The sequence below is a fragment of the Drosophila montana genome, unplaced genomic scaffold (genome assembly GCF_035044405.1).
Source record: "Drosophila montana isolate Dmon_TW-CO22-7 unplaced genomic scaffold, ASM3504440v1 contig_3286_1, whole genome shotgun sequence".
Lineage (NCBI taxonomy): Eukaryota > Metazoa > Arthropoda > Insecta > Diptera > Drosophilidae > Drosophila > Drosophila montana.
In genome coordinates, this window is record NW_026998170.1 from 4604 (window position 1) to 24608 (window position 20005).

Below are 20005 nucleotides of genomic sequence, written 5' to 3' on the forward strand. Positions count from 1 at the left end.
TGAATTTTGTTTCAGTACTTATAAGCTAACCCTTATTTTTATCGACAATTTCGTATAGTCTGATTGACCTATCTTTGAACATAATTTCTAATTGTAAATACCCATCCTGACATCAAAGACAGCACACGTAGCAACAGCAACAACTACCTATGTTTGTCTATGTACGTGCCACGTGCATACGTAAATGTTACGCTCTGCACTTTATGAATGAAACATTTACTATTTCATAGCTTTTGGCCAGCCCCCCAGCAGCAGCAGCAGCAGCAACGGCAGCAGCAGCAACAGCCGGCGCCAACACCATGGCGACTGCCCAACGTCGGGCTTCAGGCCATGCCACCAGCTGCAGCGACCACCGACGCCCGCGGCGCCACTTGGCAGCCCGCAAGACACATGCGCAGCGCCAGGGCCAGTGGCATGGCCAGAGTCGGAGTCGGAGTCGGAGTCAGCGTCAGCGCCTGGCAACATTTGAATTTTGAATATGAATTTTGACACTTGATTATCAGCGGCGTTCGCAGTTCGCGGCCAGTTGTAACTGTGTGCAGACGCGTCGACACGACGGGGCAATCGGAAAGGAAAACTTTGCGAAAAGCGGAAAAAATAAATCCACGTTAGTGCAGCGGAAACTCTTTGGCCATTTGGCAGTGAAAGTGGCAAAAAGAAAGTTTACTTTAGTTTACTTCACAATTCGCACTTCAGTTCGCAGTTTGGTTAATGTGAAACTCAGCGTGGAATATGAAAAAAGGCTTCGTTCATGTTTTGTTAATTCTACAATATGTGTGGCCAGGCAGCGCGAGTTTCTCAGAGTTGAATAATTGTAAGTTAAAGTCAAATATAAAAGCGAAAATTAAGTTTAAAACTTAAATTTAATATAAATTAAATATTATTGTGTTTCAGCATTGTTAAATGTACATAAATAAAATGAATTTAATTTTAATTTTTTTCAACTTATTTAACAATAATATTTAAAAGACTTTTTATTTAAGTTGTATAGCAAGTTCATAAAAGATTCATTATAAGCACCAAGTTCACATATATTTAACATAAACAAATTTGTATAGACGGTATAATAAGTTCATTCAATATTAACTCATGACTAATTAGATTAATCTGTTGAATAGTTTAAGCGTTGCACCCTTTAATTTAAAAATAATAATCTAAAATAACAAAGTCTTTTGAATATTGTTTATGTTACTTAAGTTTCTGAATTTTGTAATTTGTAAATCTTTCAGGATTACATTTCTTTAACTATTTTAAAAAAACTCATTTGCAATTACTTATCTACATATCATAAGCACATGTAATTTTATTTAATGCTATCACAGGGAGGCAGGCCTTAAATTACCCATTACGCCTTTTTTACTTTGAGAATCGCATAGAGAGGTGAACTTTAGTAACAGAAGGAAAACGAGAGACAAATAAATAAAAAGCCCGTATATCGTAGAAAAAAAGAACGAAATTGATAAAGAGAGTGAGAAATAGATTTCTTTCAGTTTTTTGCAACATGATTTGATCAAAATCAAGCCTATCTTAAAGTCATGAGGATCGCATAGAAAGCCAATATATATAGCTATATATACTCTTAAAATCTGCCTCTTAAGACCAAAAAACTCGAACCGAAATGCCTACCAAAAAATATTCAACAATCATGAGCAATATACAAGCATAAAACTTGTCTGTCTGCAGAATTTTGAGGTGTTCAGCTAATTGAGAACATTTAACCTGCAAAATAGCTACCAAAAATGCTAACGAACTACCATAAAAAATATAAAAAAAACAAATTTAAAACAACAACAAAAATACGGCTGGCGGTACTAACGAGCGGAAGTCCAACGGTTCCCTAAGTGAATAAACTGCGGCCAACATGTATCGCAGTGAAGAGGCAGCGCAACACCAGCAACGACGAGCGACTTCCGTTTCGCTGGGTCTACAAGCCCGCTGAAAAATAAGGGAAAAAAGGGGAACGCTTGGGCTGGAAAAGCCCGAACATGAAAACGAAAAACAATGCAATTTTACTTAGGTTGGCAGCAAGTACTGATAAATATATCAGAAATTGTTGCTTAAATCAATGTGTCAAGAGCTGGAAATGCAAATAAACATAGAAAATATTGGCAGGCTCGCCGACGCACGATAAGAGGGAGAAGATACGGCTGATGGGTGCCGGGCAGAAGGCGGGGCAAGTACTCGACTGCAGACAAACAAAGCGGAAAGGCGACGTTTTTTTCGACATCCTATGGCACTTTGGTGTTTTTTCAACTATTTTCTTTTTTTTTTGTTTTAATATTCTATTTTTGTTGTTGAGGTAGTACAGGGTTGTTGAGGGTTTGGAATAGGGGAGAGCTCGACCAACTGCCGCGTTTTGGCAGACATTGCGTGTGCTGACGTATTTCGTTATGCGATTTCCTCGCTTGCATTTCACCAAAATAGCAGACAGTTGGAGTGTCTAACAGACAGGACATTCACTTTCCGTTTCAAGTTCAACGGTTTGAGAGGCATGCAGTCGAAAACCTGGCCAGCAGCTAGTTGCGGTGTCTGCTGCTGTCGTGTACGACCAGGCATTGATAAATCGCACAGCAACAACGTGTAAATAAACCAAATTAAAATTAAAAACCAAAATGAAAATAAAAATGAACACTTGAGGAAATCAAATAAAATTAATTTCAAATCCTTTTACTAGTTTAATATCAATGTGACTTAAATTTGCGAGTTTTCTTTTGATGTCGAAATGGATGTAACAATAACAAAAATCATAAATAATAATAATAATAGAATACAAATAATAAAGTAATATAGAAAATAAATATGGACACAATTCGTAATCATTTACTTTGATAGTGCTAATAAATAAAGTAAAATAAAAATAAAATAAAGTAAAATAAAAATAAAATAATGTAAAATATAATAAAATAAACTATTTTAGAAATCTTTCTCAAATAAAAATATATAAATCTTACTCAAAAATTCATTATGTTATTTTATTTAAGTGACATAAAATTTAAATTGAACAGAAAAATATGCGGATATATATTTATCAGTGCTTCTTTTCCGCCAAACTTTTTTGCATATTGGTTTATTATTTGTGCAGAATAATAGCTCATACAGAATTTGTCCATTGCATTAGTACAGAATACAAATTTTAACAAACAGAAATTTTAAAAAATATGTATGTACACATATATTTACGGATGAAATAAGTTTGAACTTTTTTAATAAATCTGAGACGAATTACAAGAAAAATTCTTTCAAATCATTAACTAAATAAAATAAGAAGCTGCGTATATTTTTCAGAAGGAATTCAAAGAAAATTTGATCAATCTCAGAACACGTTTTACAAAAAATATATTGAGGTACATATGGATTTATATAGCTTTCAGAAAAATTTACTTAAAAACGTATTGTGTGTATTTATGCATCAATTAAGTTTGAACTTTTTTAATAAATCTGAAACATACAAAAAAGTTTTCGTTAAAATATTAAGCTTAAAATACGAAGTTATATATATATATATTTTTCAAAAATTCTTCAAAGAATATTAAAAATTAATGACATACTTAAAAAAATTTTTTACAAAAAATACATTGATGTACATATGGATTTATATAGCTTTCAAATGAATTTACTTAAAAATATTTTTTGCTAAATACATAAAAAACGTATTGTGCACATAATTATTCGAGAAGTATTTTCAAATTCTTTCTTCGTTCTTTCTTAGTCTTTAGCTCCATTTCTTTGCCGTAAAAGCCAAACCAACAAAACATTTTGTAATCTACCAGCCGTAAAGTTAGCCGACAAACTTTGCCAGACATAAAATGCGCATACATATGTGTGCGTGTGTGTGTGTGTGTGTGTGTGTGAATGCGAGTTCATATGGTAAAAACTGTTTAGACGTTGGAATGTTTCAATATGCAAACATGCAATAGCCAAATTGCAATAACAACAGCCCGAAACGTTCCGAACAATGGGCGTCTTTGGTCGCCAGTTGAACAATTGGGGCCGAACCGAGCGACGTTTGCCCCGCACACAAACATAATCGCAAATTATAGGCTATATGGCATGGCCTAGGCTCCCTTGAAACTAGTTGGCAACGCACACAAGCACAATCACACACACACACACACACACACGCCCACACTGCAAAATGGGCAAATAAAAAGGTAGCGCACTTATTTGCCGCCTTTTTACATTTTCCAGGTACTGCCGGGAGACTCTCTCCCTCTCTCTCTCTCTCTCTTTCTTTCTCTCTCTCTCTCTCTTCCAGTTTTTTTATTTTTTTTGCATTTTTTTGGGGTTATTATTTGGTCATAATTGTAATTTAGGTATTTGCTGTGTGAGGCGTCGACGAGCCGCAAAATCATGCTACTTGTTAGGCATGTGATGTGATTTTTTACGGCTCCCCATTTTGGGGGCGTGATGGTTTGCCGTTATGGCCGTCAAGTTGACGCCACAGTTTGTGGGCCCTTCTAACGAGTTGAATGCGGGAGGCAACCCTTAAATTATCAGTTAGCCTCAAATGCGACGCCAAAGTTGCATAAAGTTGACGCTCTTAACTTTCTATTATATTACAAAAAAAAATTGGATACCAAGAATTGAATGCAAATGAGTGCCGTAATTCGTAATTATTTTATACGACAAATCTTTGAGAGTTTTCGATTAGCTAAAGTTTTGTATTTAATATTATTATTTATTTATTTTTTTGGTTTTGAAATAACTTTTAGTCAGTAATATTTATTATTTATATTTATAATAAATATATGTATATTAAGTAGTGAGAAATGCAGATATTCCCGAAACCAAAATTATAGAAATTAAATTAAATTTTTGAACAAATTTTTGGTTATAGTTTTCTGTATAACACACATTTCAAAATATAATCTTCAGTGCATAAATTGCAATATTATGTTTTTTATATTGTTATGCCATTCAAACTTTTCCGCAAACTTACCCCAAAACAAAAATGCGTTATATTCTAAGTCAAATTATAGAAAAACTTTTTCAATATTTGTGCAAATGATTAAATGTATTTTTTTTAATTTGGTTTAGTTCCCTTTAACCAGTTATCTAATAAACATTAAGATGCTTAGAATCTCTTACAGAAGAAACTACAAAATTTTAAAATTTCTTTGATTTAATATTTCTAAACTCAGCTTAGTCAGACCCAAAAAAATGCTAGCAAAGCAGCTCTAAATGCCCAACCACAACAAAATGAATCGCATCTAAAGAAATGTTTCGGACACATTCTCAAGTACAGCGAGCATGACAAGTGCAAAGACCAAATTATGAGAAGCTTATCACTTCGGCTGGGTCTTTCGGTCACCCTCAAAAGCTAATTTAACTAATTATTGGATTATTTGCCAGCCGCAGCATCTTTACATAATAAAATTTATGAGCGTGAAAAAGGGCAACAAGAACATTTGCCTTAGCTGGACGGGCATCTGGAAAAGTTTAAAGTATTTCTATTCTATTTGGGCTGTTGACATTTTGCAGGCACTCGCACAAATGTAAAAAATAATTATCACGACCAATTGTGGATTAGAAATGATAAATGACAAGTTGAGAAATTATTTTAATTTTATTATGAAATGAAAATAAGTAAATTGGGCTTAAAGATGATATATTAAAATAATCGTCGTTATTTGTTCAAAAAATACAACATTTTCGAGCTCATAAAAGTCCAATTTGCAGCCTTGCTTTAGTTTGTTAACCTACCTTTATATATTGTTAAATATTCAATTATACATGAGCATAATCTCACACATCTTTATTCAATTACCAAATGCCACATTCTGACATTTGTGAGCCTCATAAACCCCAACCTTACACGAATCGAAATGCAGAGCTTCGTTATGCTTGCGCCATTTAACGCCCTAATGGGGCAACATCGTAAATGTCAAGCACTTGTTCTAAGCCAGTTTTTTCTCCCCCCAACATTATCTCTTTACCAGCGGATCCAAAATTTAGTGGCCCCATTAACAATGTAACGGTGCCCGTGGGACGCGATGCGCTGCTCACCTGCATCGTGCACGATCTCGTTAGCTACAAGGTGGCCTGGCTGCGCGTGGACACCCAGACCATATTGAGCATACAGAATCATGTTATCACGAAGAATCATCGCATCGGCATCTCGCACACGGAGCATCGCATTTGGCAGCTGCGGATACGCGATGTACACGAATCGGATCGCGGCTGGTGAGTAAAATACGATTTATACATATGATTTATATTAAAACAATAACTTGATCCTTAACATTGTGTTTTAAGTGCGCTAAAACCATCTCGTTTTCTTGGCATATTCTTTAGTCTGTTACATTCTTATTTATATTTTCTATTTTACATAAAATTTTCAATTTGAATTCAAACGATATATTTGATAAACAAAGTAACAAATTAAAATTTTCAATAAAATCACAAATTAAATAATATTGAAAATTAAAGAATAAAGGATCCAATTGTTGCTATATCTTTTGGCTTTCTATTGAAATCGTTGACCTATACAGAAATTATACCAGGAAGCCAAATTCTTCCAAAAAAAAACCCTGTCCAACAGTTGTTTTAATCCAGAGTCTTCAAATCCATTAAAATTTATCAGTTTAATCAAAATCGGTAAAAACAAGAACTTTTTTAAAATTAAAAAAAAAAGAAAGAAGAAGAAATTAAAATAGCAGAACATAAACATAACACAGAATACAATCCCAATTGCAATTCACTATATAGAATTAAATTATACAGACATTCTTGTGGCTTATGCTGGCAGCCACGTGGACTGCCACACGTATTCTTTAATAAATTCCTTGTTTCCAAACCCATCTTGATGAAACTATCAGCAGGAGATCTTATTGTGCTATAGTATATTAGAATACTCTCATGGTTGGCTGCGTGCTGTAGCAGGGGCTTCACTATCTTATAGCAATACGCTGCGCATTGTCCTTCGATTTCGTTTGATGAAGTGCAATGCTAAAACACAGCACAACACATTTCAGCATATTTCGCAGAAGAATTCTATTTAATTGTCAAACTCACCGACGCTTGCTCTGAGCTATAATTGGTATCAATTAGCACAAGTACCACAAGAATTAATAACACTCGCATATTATAAGGATTTAATGCCGCAGCTTCTGAACGATTTTCAGTTGAGCTAATTTGCAACTGAATTTTTCAATTCACTGACCAAGCCCTGAAAGCTTTTATTTAAAATTGTTTAAAATTTCACGCAAGATGATTTGTCTGTTATCAATAAATGGGGCTTATTTGACATTTGATCTTAATTGTAGAACAAGCAAAACGAATACTAAATACCCTTGCAAGCAAACAAAATATGTATGCTGTATTTCTACGCATATGATACAGTAATCGAGCATTGATAAAACTAATCATATGTTAGCAGTCGAGTTGATTCTTAGGCGATGAGTTTGGAAAAGATATTTTGAAAAAAAAATATCTAAAAAAAAGCAATGATTAGCGCTGTCCTATCTATAGTAGTTCCATGATTTTAAGTTTTGCCCATATTATTGGCAACATGGTAAACTTAATAGGAAATTTTGAATAATTTCGGTTCTCATTAAACAACTCTGTTTTAAAACGGGTGTTTCTTAGAGAGCATATATATTTATTATTCATTAATGGTCGAACTTAAGCTTTATCCATTTGATAAAGCGTGGGCTCTATATATACCCTACCTGAAATGCTTGATGATTCTTGGCAAAACGAATTAAAATAAAAAGAAAAAGTAAAAATACAAGAAGATTTAATACCTTTCTAGATATTTCCCTTTTGCAGATATGTGAGTATAGTAAAGCTAGTAAATGTTGAGTTTAAATAGCTATTCAGCTGAATATCTAGGTAAACAGAATATTTTGCCTTATTAAAATCTACTTTACGACCGATCGTATCTATGGCAACTCTATGATATAGAGGTCCGATCTGGCCGTATGTAGAAAAACGGATCTATGGAAAGTTTCAAGATGAAAGCTTTAAAACTAAGAGATAAGTTTGCATCGAAACAGACAGACGGACAAACGGACGTGGAGCAAGAATATATATATTTTATGTGGTCGAAGATGTTTGCTTCTATGCGTTTCACATTTCATGGAAAAATATATAATACCCTCTACAAGGGTATAAACATAAAAAAATATATATTTAAAATTAATGTTTGTCATAAAGATTATCAACTTAGGTATTTAATACACAATATAGAACAATTGAAAGCTTAAGGTCTATGCAGAGTATGCAAATTTCTGGACACATTACCGACACGATGGGTATATTTTATTTGGCCCCTCCGGCCTCCTAGCCCCTCTTCGTAGCTAATTTTGCATATGAGGTTATTAGCTTCCAGAGCTAAGGAGGCAGGTGTAACGTAAAGTAAAGTATTCTTGAGTAAAAACTAAAAATAATCTTAATTAACTATTATCATATGAAAATTTATATAAAATAAGAAAAAATGTATTAAAATGAGTAAAAAATTTGTTATAATATAAATAAATATATACAGGCGGGTGGACACAATGATACGATTTTGATTTTGATCAAGTACATGTATTTAAATGTATCAATTCATGCGATAGACATTTTGTGTACTTATACAAGATTGCCTTAGCGGAATATCTCTCACCGAACAGATACCCTATACTGAGATCTGTATCCATCAAGAATAATTACACATTTGCAGGGTTTCGATCTAAATATAAACAGATTGAAAGTAAGCTCCAAGACGCGGTTTTGGACTCGACCCGCAAGTTCGGATTATCAATTTGTAAAGCACCAAAAACAACACAGCTATAAAATTATACTTTGCAAATGAAATATTATAACAATTAGGTGTCTGAGCGTCGAGCAGATAAGCGTAAAGTCGGTTCAAATTCAAAAAAAAGATCTAAGCGATAATAATTTTGAAAAACTACAAAATTGTTATAATAATAACAAAAGGAATGCTAAAATATTACATATTTATACAATATATATATATATATATGATATATATACATAAATCTAAAGGTACATGTGCCAAATAAACACGGACCCCATGAAGAGCCAAATGGGCTACCTGGACGTGGTTGTGCCGCCGGACATTGTCGATTACCAGACCAGCCAGGATGTGGTGCGTGCCAGTGGGCAAAATGTGACGCTGACGTGCAGTGCGACGGGCGTGCCGCTACCCACAATCACCTGGCGGCGAGAGGAGAATGCGCCGCTCTGGCTGCCAACCGAGGACGACCAGGAGCGTGAAATCTACAGTGTGGAGGGCCAAAATCTGACGCTGTGGCAGCTGCAGCGCGCCCACATGGGCGCCTATCTCTGCATTGCCTCCAACGGAGTGCCGCCAACGGTCAGCAAGCGCGTCATGCTGGTGGTTAACTGTGAGTATGATGGGCGCTCAGTTATTGTGTGGGGCTCAATACCAGCTGCTCATCCACAGTTGTGCCCACCATTTGGACGCGCTACGATACCATCTACGTGGGTCTGGGCCAGAAGTTGACACTCGAATGCATTAGCGAATCGCAGCCGGCGTCGATCAATTTTTGGATCAAGGATAAGGAACTGCTGCAGGGTGGCACCTACGATTCCATGGTCGTCGATCATGTCCATCGCATCGTGATGCGCCTCACGCTGCGCCCGGTCACCAAACGGGATTTCGGTGAATACAAATGCATTGCCAAGAACGCATTGGGCGAGACGGAGCGCAGCATAACATTACATCGTGCGTTGGAATACGTTTTAGTAGTATACTAAATACAACTTATTTTGTTTATTTATTTTCTTTTCCTTGCAGACAAGGCCAAAAAGCACGTGCAGCACTCGCATCAAACATCAACACGCGACAATCAGTTTATTGTCATCGAAGGTAAATTCGAAGCATTTTCTATTTGAATTTGTAGTATTTTGTACGTAATATCCTTTTTAATCCCTTTCAGAGTATATAGCTAATAAAGCTTCCAGCATCGTCATACTTCACATTGGCTGGCGCACATATATGATAAGCTATGCGTGTATCATAATCTTGAGTTCTGTCAATAAAGGTATTTGTTCGTAAGCAATCAACAAATTTTCATTATATAGAAACCAAATTTTATTCTTTGGGTGTCGCTTTAATTTAGGGGTCAAAGGTCACCAGATATATACTTATAAATAATATTTTAAAGGAACCACCCATTTTACTTTTTAAAATGTTATCTATGCAATTTTTCACATTTTATTATATTATTTTATATTAAGCCATTTAAAGCCCTATTTATAGGTTTTTAATACGAAATCCTCAATGCATTTTCGTGTGTATTTAGAAAACGAATCTTTTTTAAGAAATTAAATTTTAATATTCTTGCATTTCAACCAAGTGAATGTGTACTCTAGTCTAGAAAGCCAGACTAAGATATACCCAGACGAAGATAATCACAATTTTCAGCCCACAATTTTAGCTTCGGAGCTTACAGTCCGATCTTTCTGAAGTTTTATGGACCCAACTCAGCTGTGTGTGCAAAGCAAAGCGTAAGGCTTTCTTCTTAAAAATTTTTTTTAATTTGAATAAATCAATGCAATATTTAATTCATCGATGCCTCTCCTTCTAAAAGTATTGCATGCCCACATACTTATTATTTTCAGGTTTCGCACGAAAATTGATTTCAACCTAAGTCTGAAGTTTAACAAATATGGGTAAAAGAATACAATATTTATGCTTAGAGTATGGGTAAAAGAATACAATATTTATGCTTAGAGGCTGCGTCATCCTTAAAACATGGTATTTCAAATCTCATTTAATCGATTACGCTATTTTTCTTAATAGCTGGTTTTGCTTAACATCTCGGTTCATGGTAAGACAAATATTATTTGAAATTTAATTTACATATAGATTTCGTCGAAGATGTCCTCTTTAAAATTAACAAAGATTTGGGGAAGCTTAGTATTGTTTCTAGAAATTCATTTTGGCGCTGGTTTTAATAACTTTCATTGATTTTATAAACCAAGTTGATTTTTTATTAGGTTCTTCCAATACTCGGCTTAGATTGAGCTAATTACGAGCAGCAGCCAAAATGAATGAACTTTAAAATTTTAGCAATCTTTGAGCATGCCTTCTTATTTTTTCTTCGGTTTTTGACCCACTGCTTATCGCCTATGAAATTCTATTCTAATCACAGAACAAACAAAATGAAATACATTCTATATGAAGTACAGGCTGACGAAAAAAAGCTTAAATTCCGAATATTTACTAAATATTGTAGAAAATGAAAAATAAATCTTTGGTCAAATCTAGGAGTTCATTGCTAAACAATAAACATATGTCCAGAAATTGAAAACAAAACAAAAAAATACTGAAAGCAAGCAGAAAAAAAAACAATCAACTGCCGGACAAAAACTACAAGCTTCACAGAATAATATCCAAAAACAACGATCAACGTCAAAATCGACATCGAAGCCCTAAAAATACAGAAGTTTAAAAATCCGTTGGACAATCGAAGGAAATATACTCATCAAAATAAAAAGAATTTTCAATTTCACTTTGTAGATGCTTCAGATATTCAGATATAATTTTTTAGCTAATGATACGAAGAATTTCTATATGAAGTTGGGCAATAACGTGCCGGTTTTAGGGTGAAAAGTTTTCCTCAACTTTATGTGGTCTCAATACCTATGGACATCGAATCCATCCGATATGAACAATTTGGAGTCGGTGACGTAATTCAACTCATGATCATTTGTATATCCACAGATAACAGAAAGTTATGAGAAATTTAAAAGGGTTCCAGGTGAACTAAGTACTAGAATACTTTCAGATCCAGGTTAAATTGCCGCCCCTTGTCAAATACAAAGATCATGCTGTAAATGTTAAGCATGGCATGTATTAGGACTCTATGATCCTTATGAATAATATCAAAATGCTTTCATCGCTCTTGATAAATAATATAAGACAAGTATCTAATCTAAGTCCATGCGTATTCAATAAAAACATTATCACATTGATCAAATAGTAGGAAAATGTTAAACTATTAAAACAAATTTAATTATTCATTATTAATTTATATTTAATACTAGAAATTCATAGAATCTTTGACAGTGCCACCCATTAGTCTATGACCGAAAAAACACATGGTCTCCTCTAGGTCTTAGAGATTCAAATTGATCAATTAAAATGGTGGAAGAGCAGATACGAAGCTATACATATCGTACCTTAAAGATATCATAGAAATATACTCTATTCCATATTTGCACAAAACCAATATACCCTTTCTGGCCATTATCAATTGGTTCAGGGCAGTAAAACATCATATGTTTTAAGAATGTATGAATGCCCTATGTTCTTCAACGTATAATAATTCTCAAATTATTCAAAAAACAAAGCGCGATCCTTGTTATAAAAACTACAAAAATGGGCCAAAATATTTCCCTTAACGTTATTGTATAGAAGTTAAAAAAATTATTATCTCGTATCCAGTATACATTTTATAATAGAGTTACAACAACCTTTGTAAGGGTATAAAATAGGAGATACAAAATAAAAACATAATTATTATCTCCTATGCGTTACACATTTTACAACAAAAGATATATATGTACATATACATTGAGTAATAAACAGTAATAATACTCAATGGTACATACATATATAAAGTAAAGCTTTAATGTACTCACTCTCTCTCTCTCTCTCTTGTTCGCTCTATCTCGGGTGCAAAAGTGCGCCAAAAGTAAAAAATCACCGCACTAAAAATTACATTTTACCGCTTATTCAACACAACTTTCACGGCGTAGACCAGTGAAAAGGCTACTATCCTTATATGAGACTATACACAAACGGAGTGTTTTAAACACAGTATTAATATTAAATAATAGTAATAATAAATAGGAATTCAATTGTTTGAAAGCGATTTTATACACAACCGCACAGAATACGACCGATCGAAAGGCAGACGCGCACAGACTAAATTGCCTAAATACACTCGCGACAATGCTAAGCCGGCAGTCACACTAACACAATAACAACTAAGCGGACAAGCGCTTTAGACTCACAACCGATATAACGGAATCAAAAGCGTTACGACCAATAGCGTACAGGCACAAGCTCGCTCTCAAGCGCAGCTGCAGCCTGCAGTCCAAATCGTCAATGCTAGCGATGTGACAGCTAGTGGACGGATTTTGTGGCTGTGTGAAATAATTTCCCATGCTTACAACATACACCGTCTACTCTCTGGGTAATTGCTCTCATCGATTGCATGCAAAGCATGTTCTTTCTAAATGTTGCATACAAACTCATTTTCATATAAAAAAAATTACGCTACTATCAATTTTTATATTAAGCTAGATCAATATGAAGTTACAAAGATTTTCCAATATATAATTAATAGAAGCATAGCGAATAACGTTATTTATTTTTTCGATTAATTCTTGCCATAGAGCTATATTATATAGTAGCGTCTGCTATCGTAAATATCTGGAAAACCAATAAAATGTTTTAATTAATTTTAATTTAATACACCCTGTTAGGGCACATATATTCTAACTTTTTATTGATTAAAGAAAATAAGAAACTAAACATCCCACGATAGAATACAATTCTTTGTTGCTAAAAAATAAACAAAATGTTTAGCTTTTTTTTTGAGTCCGTTTCAAAGCGTGACTTTAATTATTATGTTTTTATTTATATTGTTTTGCCTTATTTAGTTTATAGTTTTGACATATGCCAACCATTTCTTACATCGACTGTTTGTTCAAGGAAAAGTAATTTGCATTAGGACAATTTTGTAATCCATTAAAACAATAGATTTGCATTTTTTTCTTTTACACTTAAATAGAAATAATTTTTGCGTTTTCTGCTGATTCACCAGACAATTTGCATCTAATAACATTAAAATTGTTACATTTAAAATTAGCTACAATTGGTTTTAGCTTATGTATATACAATTGTGTTATAGGTTGAATCAAGTAATTAGCTAAGACTTTAACGCTTATTGTAGATTGAATTGAACTAATGTGTTTAACAAATGGTGTCAGGTAGTTAAGCTAAAGACAGGGAGTTACGTAAATTGTTAAATAAATTAAAACTATAAATATATGCATATATAGATATATATAAATATATATCTAAATTCTAACTATGAGCGTGTCGAGGTAGGCTGAACAATCTTTGTTAGTTGGAGCTGCTTACAAATAAAGTGTTTGTGTGAGTGTGTGGGTGTGTGTGTGTGTATGTGCTAAGCCTAAATTTCAGAACTTAAAACAGTTACAGCGTCATAGTGCAGTGGTCCCCCATTTATCTGCTTCAACTTGAGCTGCCATGCCCATTGGCCAGATTTGTGGGCGTTGCGGCGGCTTCCATGACAGGCACTATAATGGCCGGCGGCGGTGTGGCACCTTTGGCCTTGGCCAGCAGCTGGCGCTGCTCGTAGATCTCGTTGACCAGCTTCTTCACAAACGGATGATTGAATTTGCCCTCCGTGGAGTCAAAGAACTCCTGATGCTTGAGCAGGCAATTGTCACGTTTCTCATACTCAAACGCCTGCATGACCATATCCAGGCGATCCAGATCCTTGACAAACTTGGATTCGGCGCTTTGCGCGTGCTCGTATTCCTATTGCAACAAAATATATGAACATTAGCTTGGTCATAGGTTAACAGGTATTTGTATATCGACTCACCTCGAAGAGTTCCATGATGCGTTTGCCGCGCGGCTCAATCAGCTTGCATATGTCCTCCATGGCCTTGAATTCCATGGCGCGCTTCTCCTCCTTGGATATACCGCAAAAGGGCGTTATGTCGCCCACCAGACTCTCGGCCAGATCATGCACCAGCGCCAGCTCCATGCAGCGTATCTGGTTCAGACCCTCGCTGCCGTCCAGCAGGAAGGTCAGCATGCTCATCCGATACATGTGGCCCGAGATGGACTCGCAGTCATTGACGTCCCGCAGCACCCAGCCGGTGCGTTTAGTATGCTGCCAAAACAAATAAAGCAAATTAATTAATGCTAATCAATAAATATCAATAGCAATAAACAAATAAATCGATAATAAATTTATAATTCCCGATCTGCTTAGATAAGCTTTGGTGATGACATTTCTCTATATAGAATTTTTTACCCAAATTCTCTTCTTGTATAATCAAATAAATAATAATAAATATATAAAATTACAAGGATATAATAATTAGAATAAAACGGTTTCAGATACAAAATAGAAAATTAAGTAACATTCAGAGAAAAGTTTAATTTTTTAAGGATCTTTTGCGTTTTTCTGATAATTGGAACTGCACCTTGGATGTTTATTAAAGTAGAAAAAGAACCATAGTAATAAATTAATGTATTACAGATCTAAAATCAATACACATGGAAAAACAAATTTTAGTTTTTATATATTTTCTTTTCTACCTGTTTCAAAGGTACGACCATCATGTGCGTGGCCCTGAAGTAGCCCATATATATTAATATATAGATATTTATTTATACATTTCTACATATATATATATATATACACATACAACTTAGAGCCCCAGCTTTGGACTAGATTGTTATCAGCAGCATTAGCTTATCGTATCTGTTATTTGCCACTCTCAACCACTCGCATTGTTTTATTGGAGAAGTAATAAAAGCCTTATAAAATATAGAAGTACGCGTACTTTTATTCCATCTAGCCATGCTTTTTACTATCATTTGGTAGACATTTTTGTATAATAACGATGTTGCTTGAATATTTGGTGATAAGGCCATACATAGGCCACAACGTGACTTTCAGCTAGTAAGCCCGGGCAATTTTAGATAAACCCATTCGAGATATGTCGCATTGTTAATTTGGCCACATGCAATTTGAATCACAGTGTCGGGCGAAATTTAATTAAATGCAAATTCAGGAAGTAGAACGTGGGCAACATATTTGGACCTTGTTTACCGCTTGGTTCTATAAATAAAACCGTTTATTGATCAAATAGCAACAGCCTAAAGGCCCCCTTCTCGCATGTGGGTTCAAGTTGAAGGTTGGTCGAGCGAAAGGGGGGCTTGGGACGACGATGTCACCGGCTACGCTGTCAGTGCCTCGCGCTACCCGTCACTCTCCCCTCTCTCTTTCTCTCTGTCCCACTCTCGCCTATTCCTTTTAATTAGACAAAGTGCCTGAAAGGTTGTATGCAAATGTGAGTTGTGGGCATGACGGGCTACTGAGGTGTGGGCCATGAAAAAAAGACTAGGAAAATCTGTAATTTAATATTAAAGATGTATACTGAAAATATTAAATAAAAATCTTAGTTGAGTATCTTTGTAAAATAATATTAAACGGCATTTGTAAAAGGTGCAACCATTAAAAAAATATATGAGTATGCTTCCAATGAAATAAACACTAGAGCACATTAAGAAATTGGATTACTTTCGTCATTTTCTATAAACACGATGAAAGGCAATAGGCGAAGGTTTTATGAGTAATTTATATATATAATAACCGGCTGTATTCAGAGCTTTAGAAATGTATCTTGATAAATAAAATATATATATATGTATATAGATATATATTGGAATAATAAATGAATATAGAAATATAATATAGCACGTCTGGTATATGCTTCAAAGGGTATTCAATCTTGGAAAGTAACTCTTCGTCTCTCTCTCTCATAATACAATAATACTAATTAATTAATTTATTTATCTAAGATATATTTTAACAGACCATCATGTATTCATTCCGTTTACAGGGCAATTTCTAGTCGTGCATTAATTGTATTTTCTGTTTCTTGGTCTTCTGAGTAACCCAATATTGCGGTTACGTGTGAGCTCTTATATTTTATAACAACAGCTGCTATTCACAGACCCAGCTAATCCCCTTAACCGACCTTCACCCCGCTGCGGCGCACAGCTGTTCTCTCTATATAGATATATACTATGCACAGATATATTTCGAAAATTTGAAGGCCAAGATCAAAGTCACAAGTTGCGTTTTCTGATTGCTATTTTGCTGTTTTCTTCTACGCTCTATATATTTTCTTAATGCATACACATATATTAGATATGAGTATTTCATTTGCCAAATCGCCTTGCAAGTGTGTATATATTATACAAAATCTGCCTGTCTCAGCCATTTCACAATAATTCCAAGTGATTTCACATAAAAACAAAAAATATATGTATGTGTGTTTTTTTGTTAGTGCTCACGTGAGCCATTTGCAAGTTTTGGCTGTAGCTAGAAGCGAATCGCTTTTGCATTTAAAAACTAAGCTCAAAGTTCGATTAGGCGAATTGTCATTTCGAATCGATGTTCGATTAAATTGCATGCGACACTTCGATAACGCAATGCGACTCGAATTTCCCGAACGACATTTGTCATATTGGAATTATCAATTATGCTGATTAGATACTACAAGCAGAAGCGAGATAGGGACGCAGGGGTAGGGGGGAATGGGCCTAAACCTGAGCGTATGGCACCTGGGATATTGCGGTTTGTTTGTGTTTCACGAACTCAACCCCCTTAACAAAAATAAAAAAAAAAGAATGAGTGTAGTCGCGCGTGTCGAAACAAATAATACCCTATTCCAAAGTCCAATCGAGCTTTGTTCTAAACACAACAAATGTGCAATCGATATATGTCTAGCAAAGTGGGGAATTTAGGGATTGATTGCAATAAGTATTAAAGTTAATATGCCCTTTAACCGTGTACAGGGTATACACAGTCAGTACATTCGAAATGCGCTCACAAATGCTCCCATTGAAAGAAAAATAAACGCAAAATATACGGTATAAAATGCTTTGTATATATATTTATATATACGTCGACTTTTTTTGTAGATATCTGCTGTACAAAATCTCGACTGAGAGCAACGCGGCGTCAAGTATTATACAATTTACAGGTACATATCTATTTTTCACAGACGTGAATTCTGTTAGATACACAGAAAGGAAAAAGAAGAAAAAGCAAAATGGAAAGCAAAACAAATTTTGCATTGTTTTCGCTTTCAGAATTTCAGCTCAAAATAAAATTATGTTTGTTTTTCAGGGCAAATTGAAGAACTTGAAAAACCAAATCTATTTGTTTTGTTTAGGTAAAAACTAAATTTTATATAATGTTATTTTTGCAATAAGCATTTTAAAAACAGTCTCAGATAAACAGATTAATGACTGATAATAACAGTACGCTATTCCTATATAATTCATTAAACTCTAGGTATAGAAGTTACTTCTAAAAACAAAAAAAAACTATTTTTGAATCGAAAATCTGAATAACTTTTCTAAAAAAATTTGATGGGAATTTCAACAAATGGTTTGTTTTCTTTTTTCGCTCAGATTTGTGTGATTCATAAAATAATGTGTTGGAATACATTTTCGACTTCTTTGCAAAAAGCCTTTCGCAGTTTTTGCAAAGTTGGCAATTTTGTGAATAAAGTTCCTATTTGGCTTTTTTTCAGTAAAAAGCATTAAGAAGTGTGACTTTTAAGATTTCTGTTAAGTAATTCTTGCTTTTAGCACAAATTGCGTTAACCAAGCTGACAAAATTAGACATGCAAATACGGTTTTTACTAGTTTTTTTTATACTTTCAAAAAAACTTTCACGGTCAAAACCTCAAAATTTGAAATCGAAAAAAAAAACACGAGGCCTTGCTACAGACATTAAAAGACCCCCGCCCGCCCGCCGCCCACACACGTTCGACAATTATGTTACCAAACGGAACAAACAGAAGAAAAAAAATAAATAAAACTAATCTCGGAGTCACGCGATTTTGTGTAGGCGATAACAGTCGAAAAATGAACCGAAAACCAAAATACACTTAAATAAAACAGACGAAATATATGGGGGAACGGGCGAAATCACAACAGAATAAAAATCAGTTCCTAGGGTTGAAAAATCGATGCGTAGCCCTGAGAAGGCGACTGAAGAAACAGGAGAAACTGGTTTCTCTTTACGTTTTTTTGCACTCACTTTCAGGTTTCCAATGAGCTCCATAAACTGCAGAATGTCTGCGAGGCCCGTGCTGAAGCAGGGCTTCTTTTCCGCACTGGAGGCTGCGTCGTGGCAGGCGGCGCCTTCGCCAGCTGCTGCCGCAGCAGCTGTTATGCTGCTGCCTTCGCTGGTGGAGATTTCCGCCTGGAGAGGCTCCGCTGCCAGTGAGGACATGGCAAACTTTGTGGTTGTCTGTTGTTGTTGCTGCTGCTGCTGCGGATGCGAGGATTTGGCGTTATTCTCGCTGCGCTGCGTGTGTAGCTGTCTCTGTATGTCCTGGCTGCGCTGCTGCAGTAAATTGCTTACAAATTGCTTTGATAAATTGACAAAGTGCGCCGACTCCGAATTCGATTCGTTCGGACAGCAACCGTGCGCTATCGAAGGCGAATTGTGACTGACGCTGTCGCTGAAGTTGAATTCGCTTGACGGTGCTTGACTAGATTGCTTTGGTATTGCTGTAGTTGTAGCTTCAGCTGCTGCCGATGACGTCACGCCGCGTGTGCTCGCGACGCTGCTGCCGCTGCAGCTGCTGCTGAGTTGCCTAAGGAACTTGTATAGATCAGCAGCGCCACCTACGCTGCTGCCACCTTGCGACGCTGCGGCTGTCGTTTTGATCAATTGCTGTAGTGAGAACATGGTGTGAGAGTAAGAGAGAGACTGTGAGCGAGAGCGGCGAATTTGTCGTTGAGTGAGCGCGTGATGTTTAGCTACAATGTTGTGGTCGACGCAAACACATATGTGTGCTGAAAATAGAGAGAGAAGCGCGAGAGGGAGAGACAGGAAATTATTAGTTTGTTTATTGCTTGAACAAATGTATATACAAGAAGATATATGAATGTATGTAAGCATGAATGCAGATTTACATGAGTGCATCTGCAATATAATATAGTTTTTCAGGCACTGCTGCCATGATTGGGTCACAGTTTTAATAGCGCTGTGCAGTGAACAGCATTTTACAGCTAGTTGTTTGTATGTATTTTACGGAAAATCAGTTTCTTCTGGAATTTTCAAGTTTAGTTCTATGACAATTCACGGAATTTTTGTTAATTCCATTCAATTTACCGGTATTTACTAGTACTCAATTTTAAATTGTTTTTGTATAGCGGTTGGCTATA

The 20005-nt window shown here is 35.3% G+C and overlaps 2 protein-coding genes across 2 annotated transcripts; one reads left to right on the plus strand and one right to left on the minus strand.

Moving 5' to 3' along the window:
- The first annotated feature begins 732 nt into the window (after positions 1-732).
- DIP-iota (Dpr-interacting protein iota) lies at positions 733-9864 on the plus strand. The gene is made up of 5 exons (XM_064690885.1): positions 733-814; positions 5940-6183; positions 8992-9353; positions 9413-9694; positions 9767-9864. Exons 1-5 carry the CDS (start codon positions 733-735, stop codon positions 9862-9864), a joined length of 1068 nt encoding a protein of 355 aa, XP_064546955.1.
- Positions 9865-13956: 4092 nt separating this feature from the next.
- LOC135434324 (uncharacterized) lies at positions 13957-19640 on the minus strand. Its single transcript, XM_064690871.1, has 3 exons — positions 18870-19640; positions 14619-14912; positions 13957-14551 (listed from the first exon to the last, which is right to left on the minus strand). Exons 1-3 carry the CDS (start codon positions 19524-19526, stop codon positions 14243-14245), a joined length of 1260 nt encoding a protein of 419 aa, XP_064546941.1. The 5' UTR covers positions 19527-19640; the 3' UTR covers positions 13957-14242.
- Positions 19641-20005: the final 365 nt, after the last annotated feature.

Coding starts and splice junctions, on each gene's coding strand:
- DIP-iota (XM_064690885.1), top strand. CDS start 733: ATGAAAAAAGGCTTCGTTCATGTTTTGTTAATTCTACAATATGTGTGG. Junction 815..5,939: donor TTTCTCAGAGTTGAATAATT/GTAAGTTAAAGT, acceptor TCTCTTTACCAG/CGGATCCAAAATTTAGTGGC. Junction 9,354..9,412: donor CGTCATGCTGGTGGTTAACT/GTGAGTATGATG, acceptor GCTCATCCACAG/TTGTGCCCACCATTTGGACG.
- LOC135434324 (XM_064690871.1), bottom strand. CDS start 19,526: ATGTTCTCACTACAGCAATTGATCAAAACGACAGCCGCAGCGTCGCAA. Junction 14,913..18,869: donor AGCTCATTGGAAACCTGAAA/GTGAGTGCAAAA, acceptor TTGTTTTGGCAG/CATACTAAACGCACCGGCTG. Junction 14,552..14,618: donor GCATCATGGAACTCTTCGAG/GTGAGTCGATAT, acceptor TTGTTGCAATAG/GAATACGAGCACGCGCAAAG.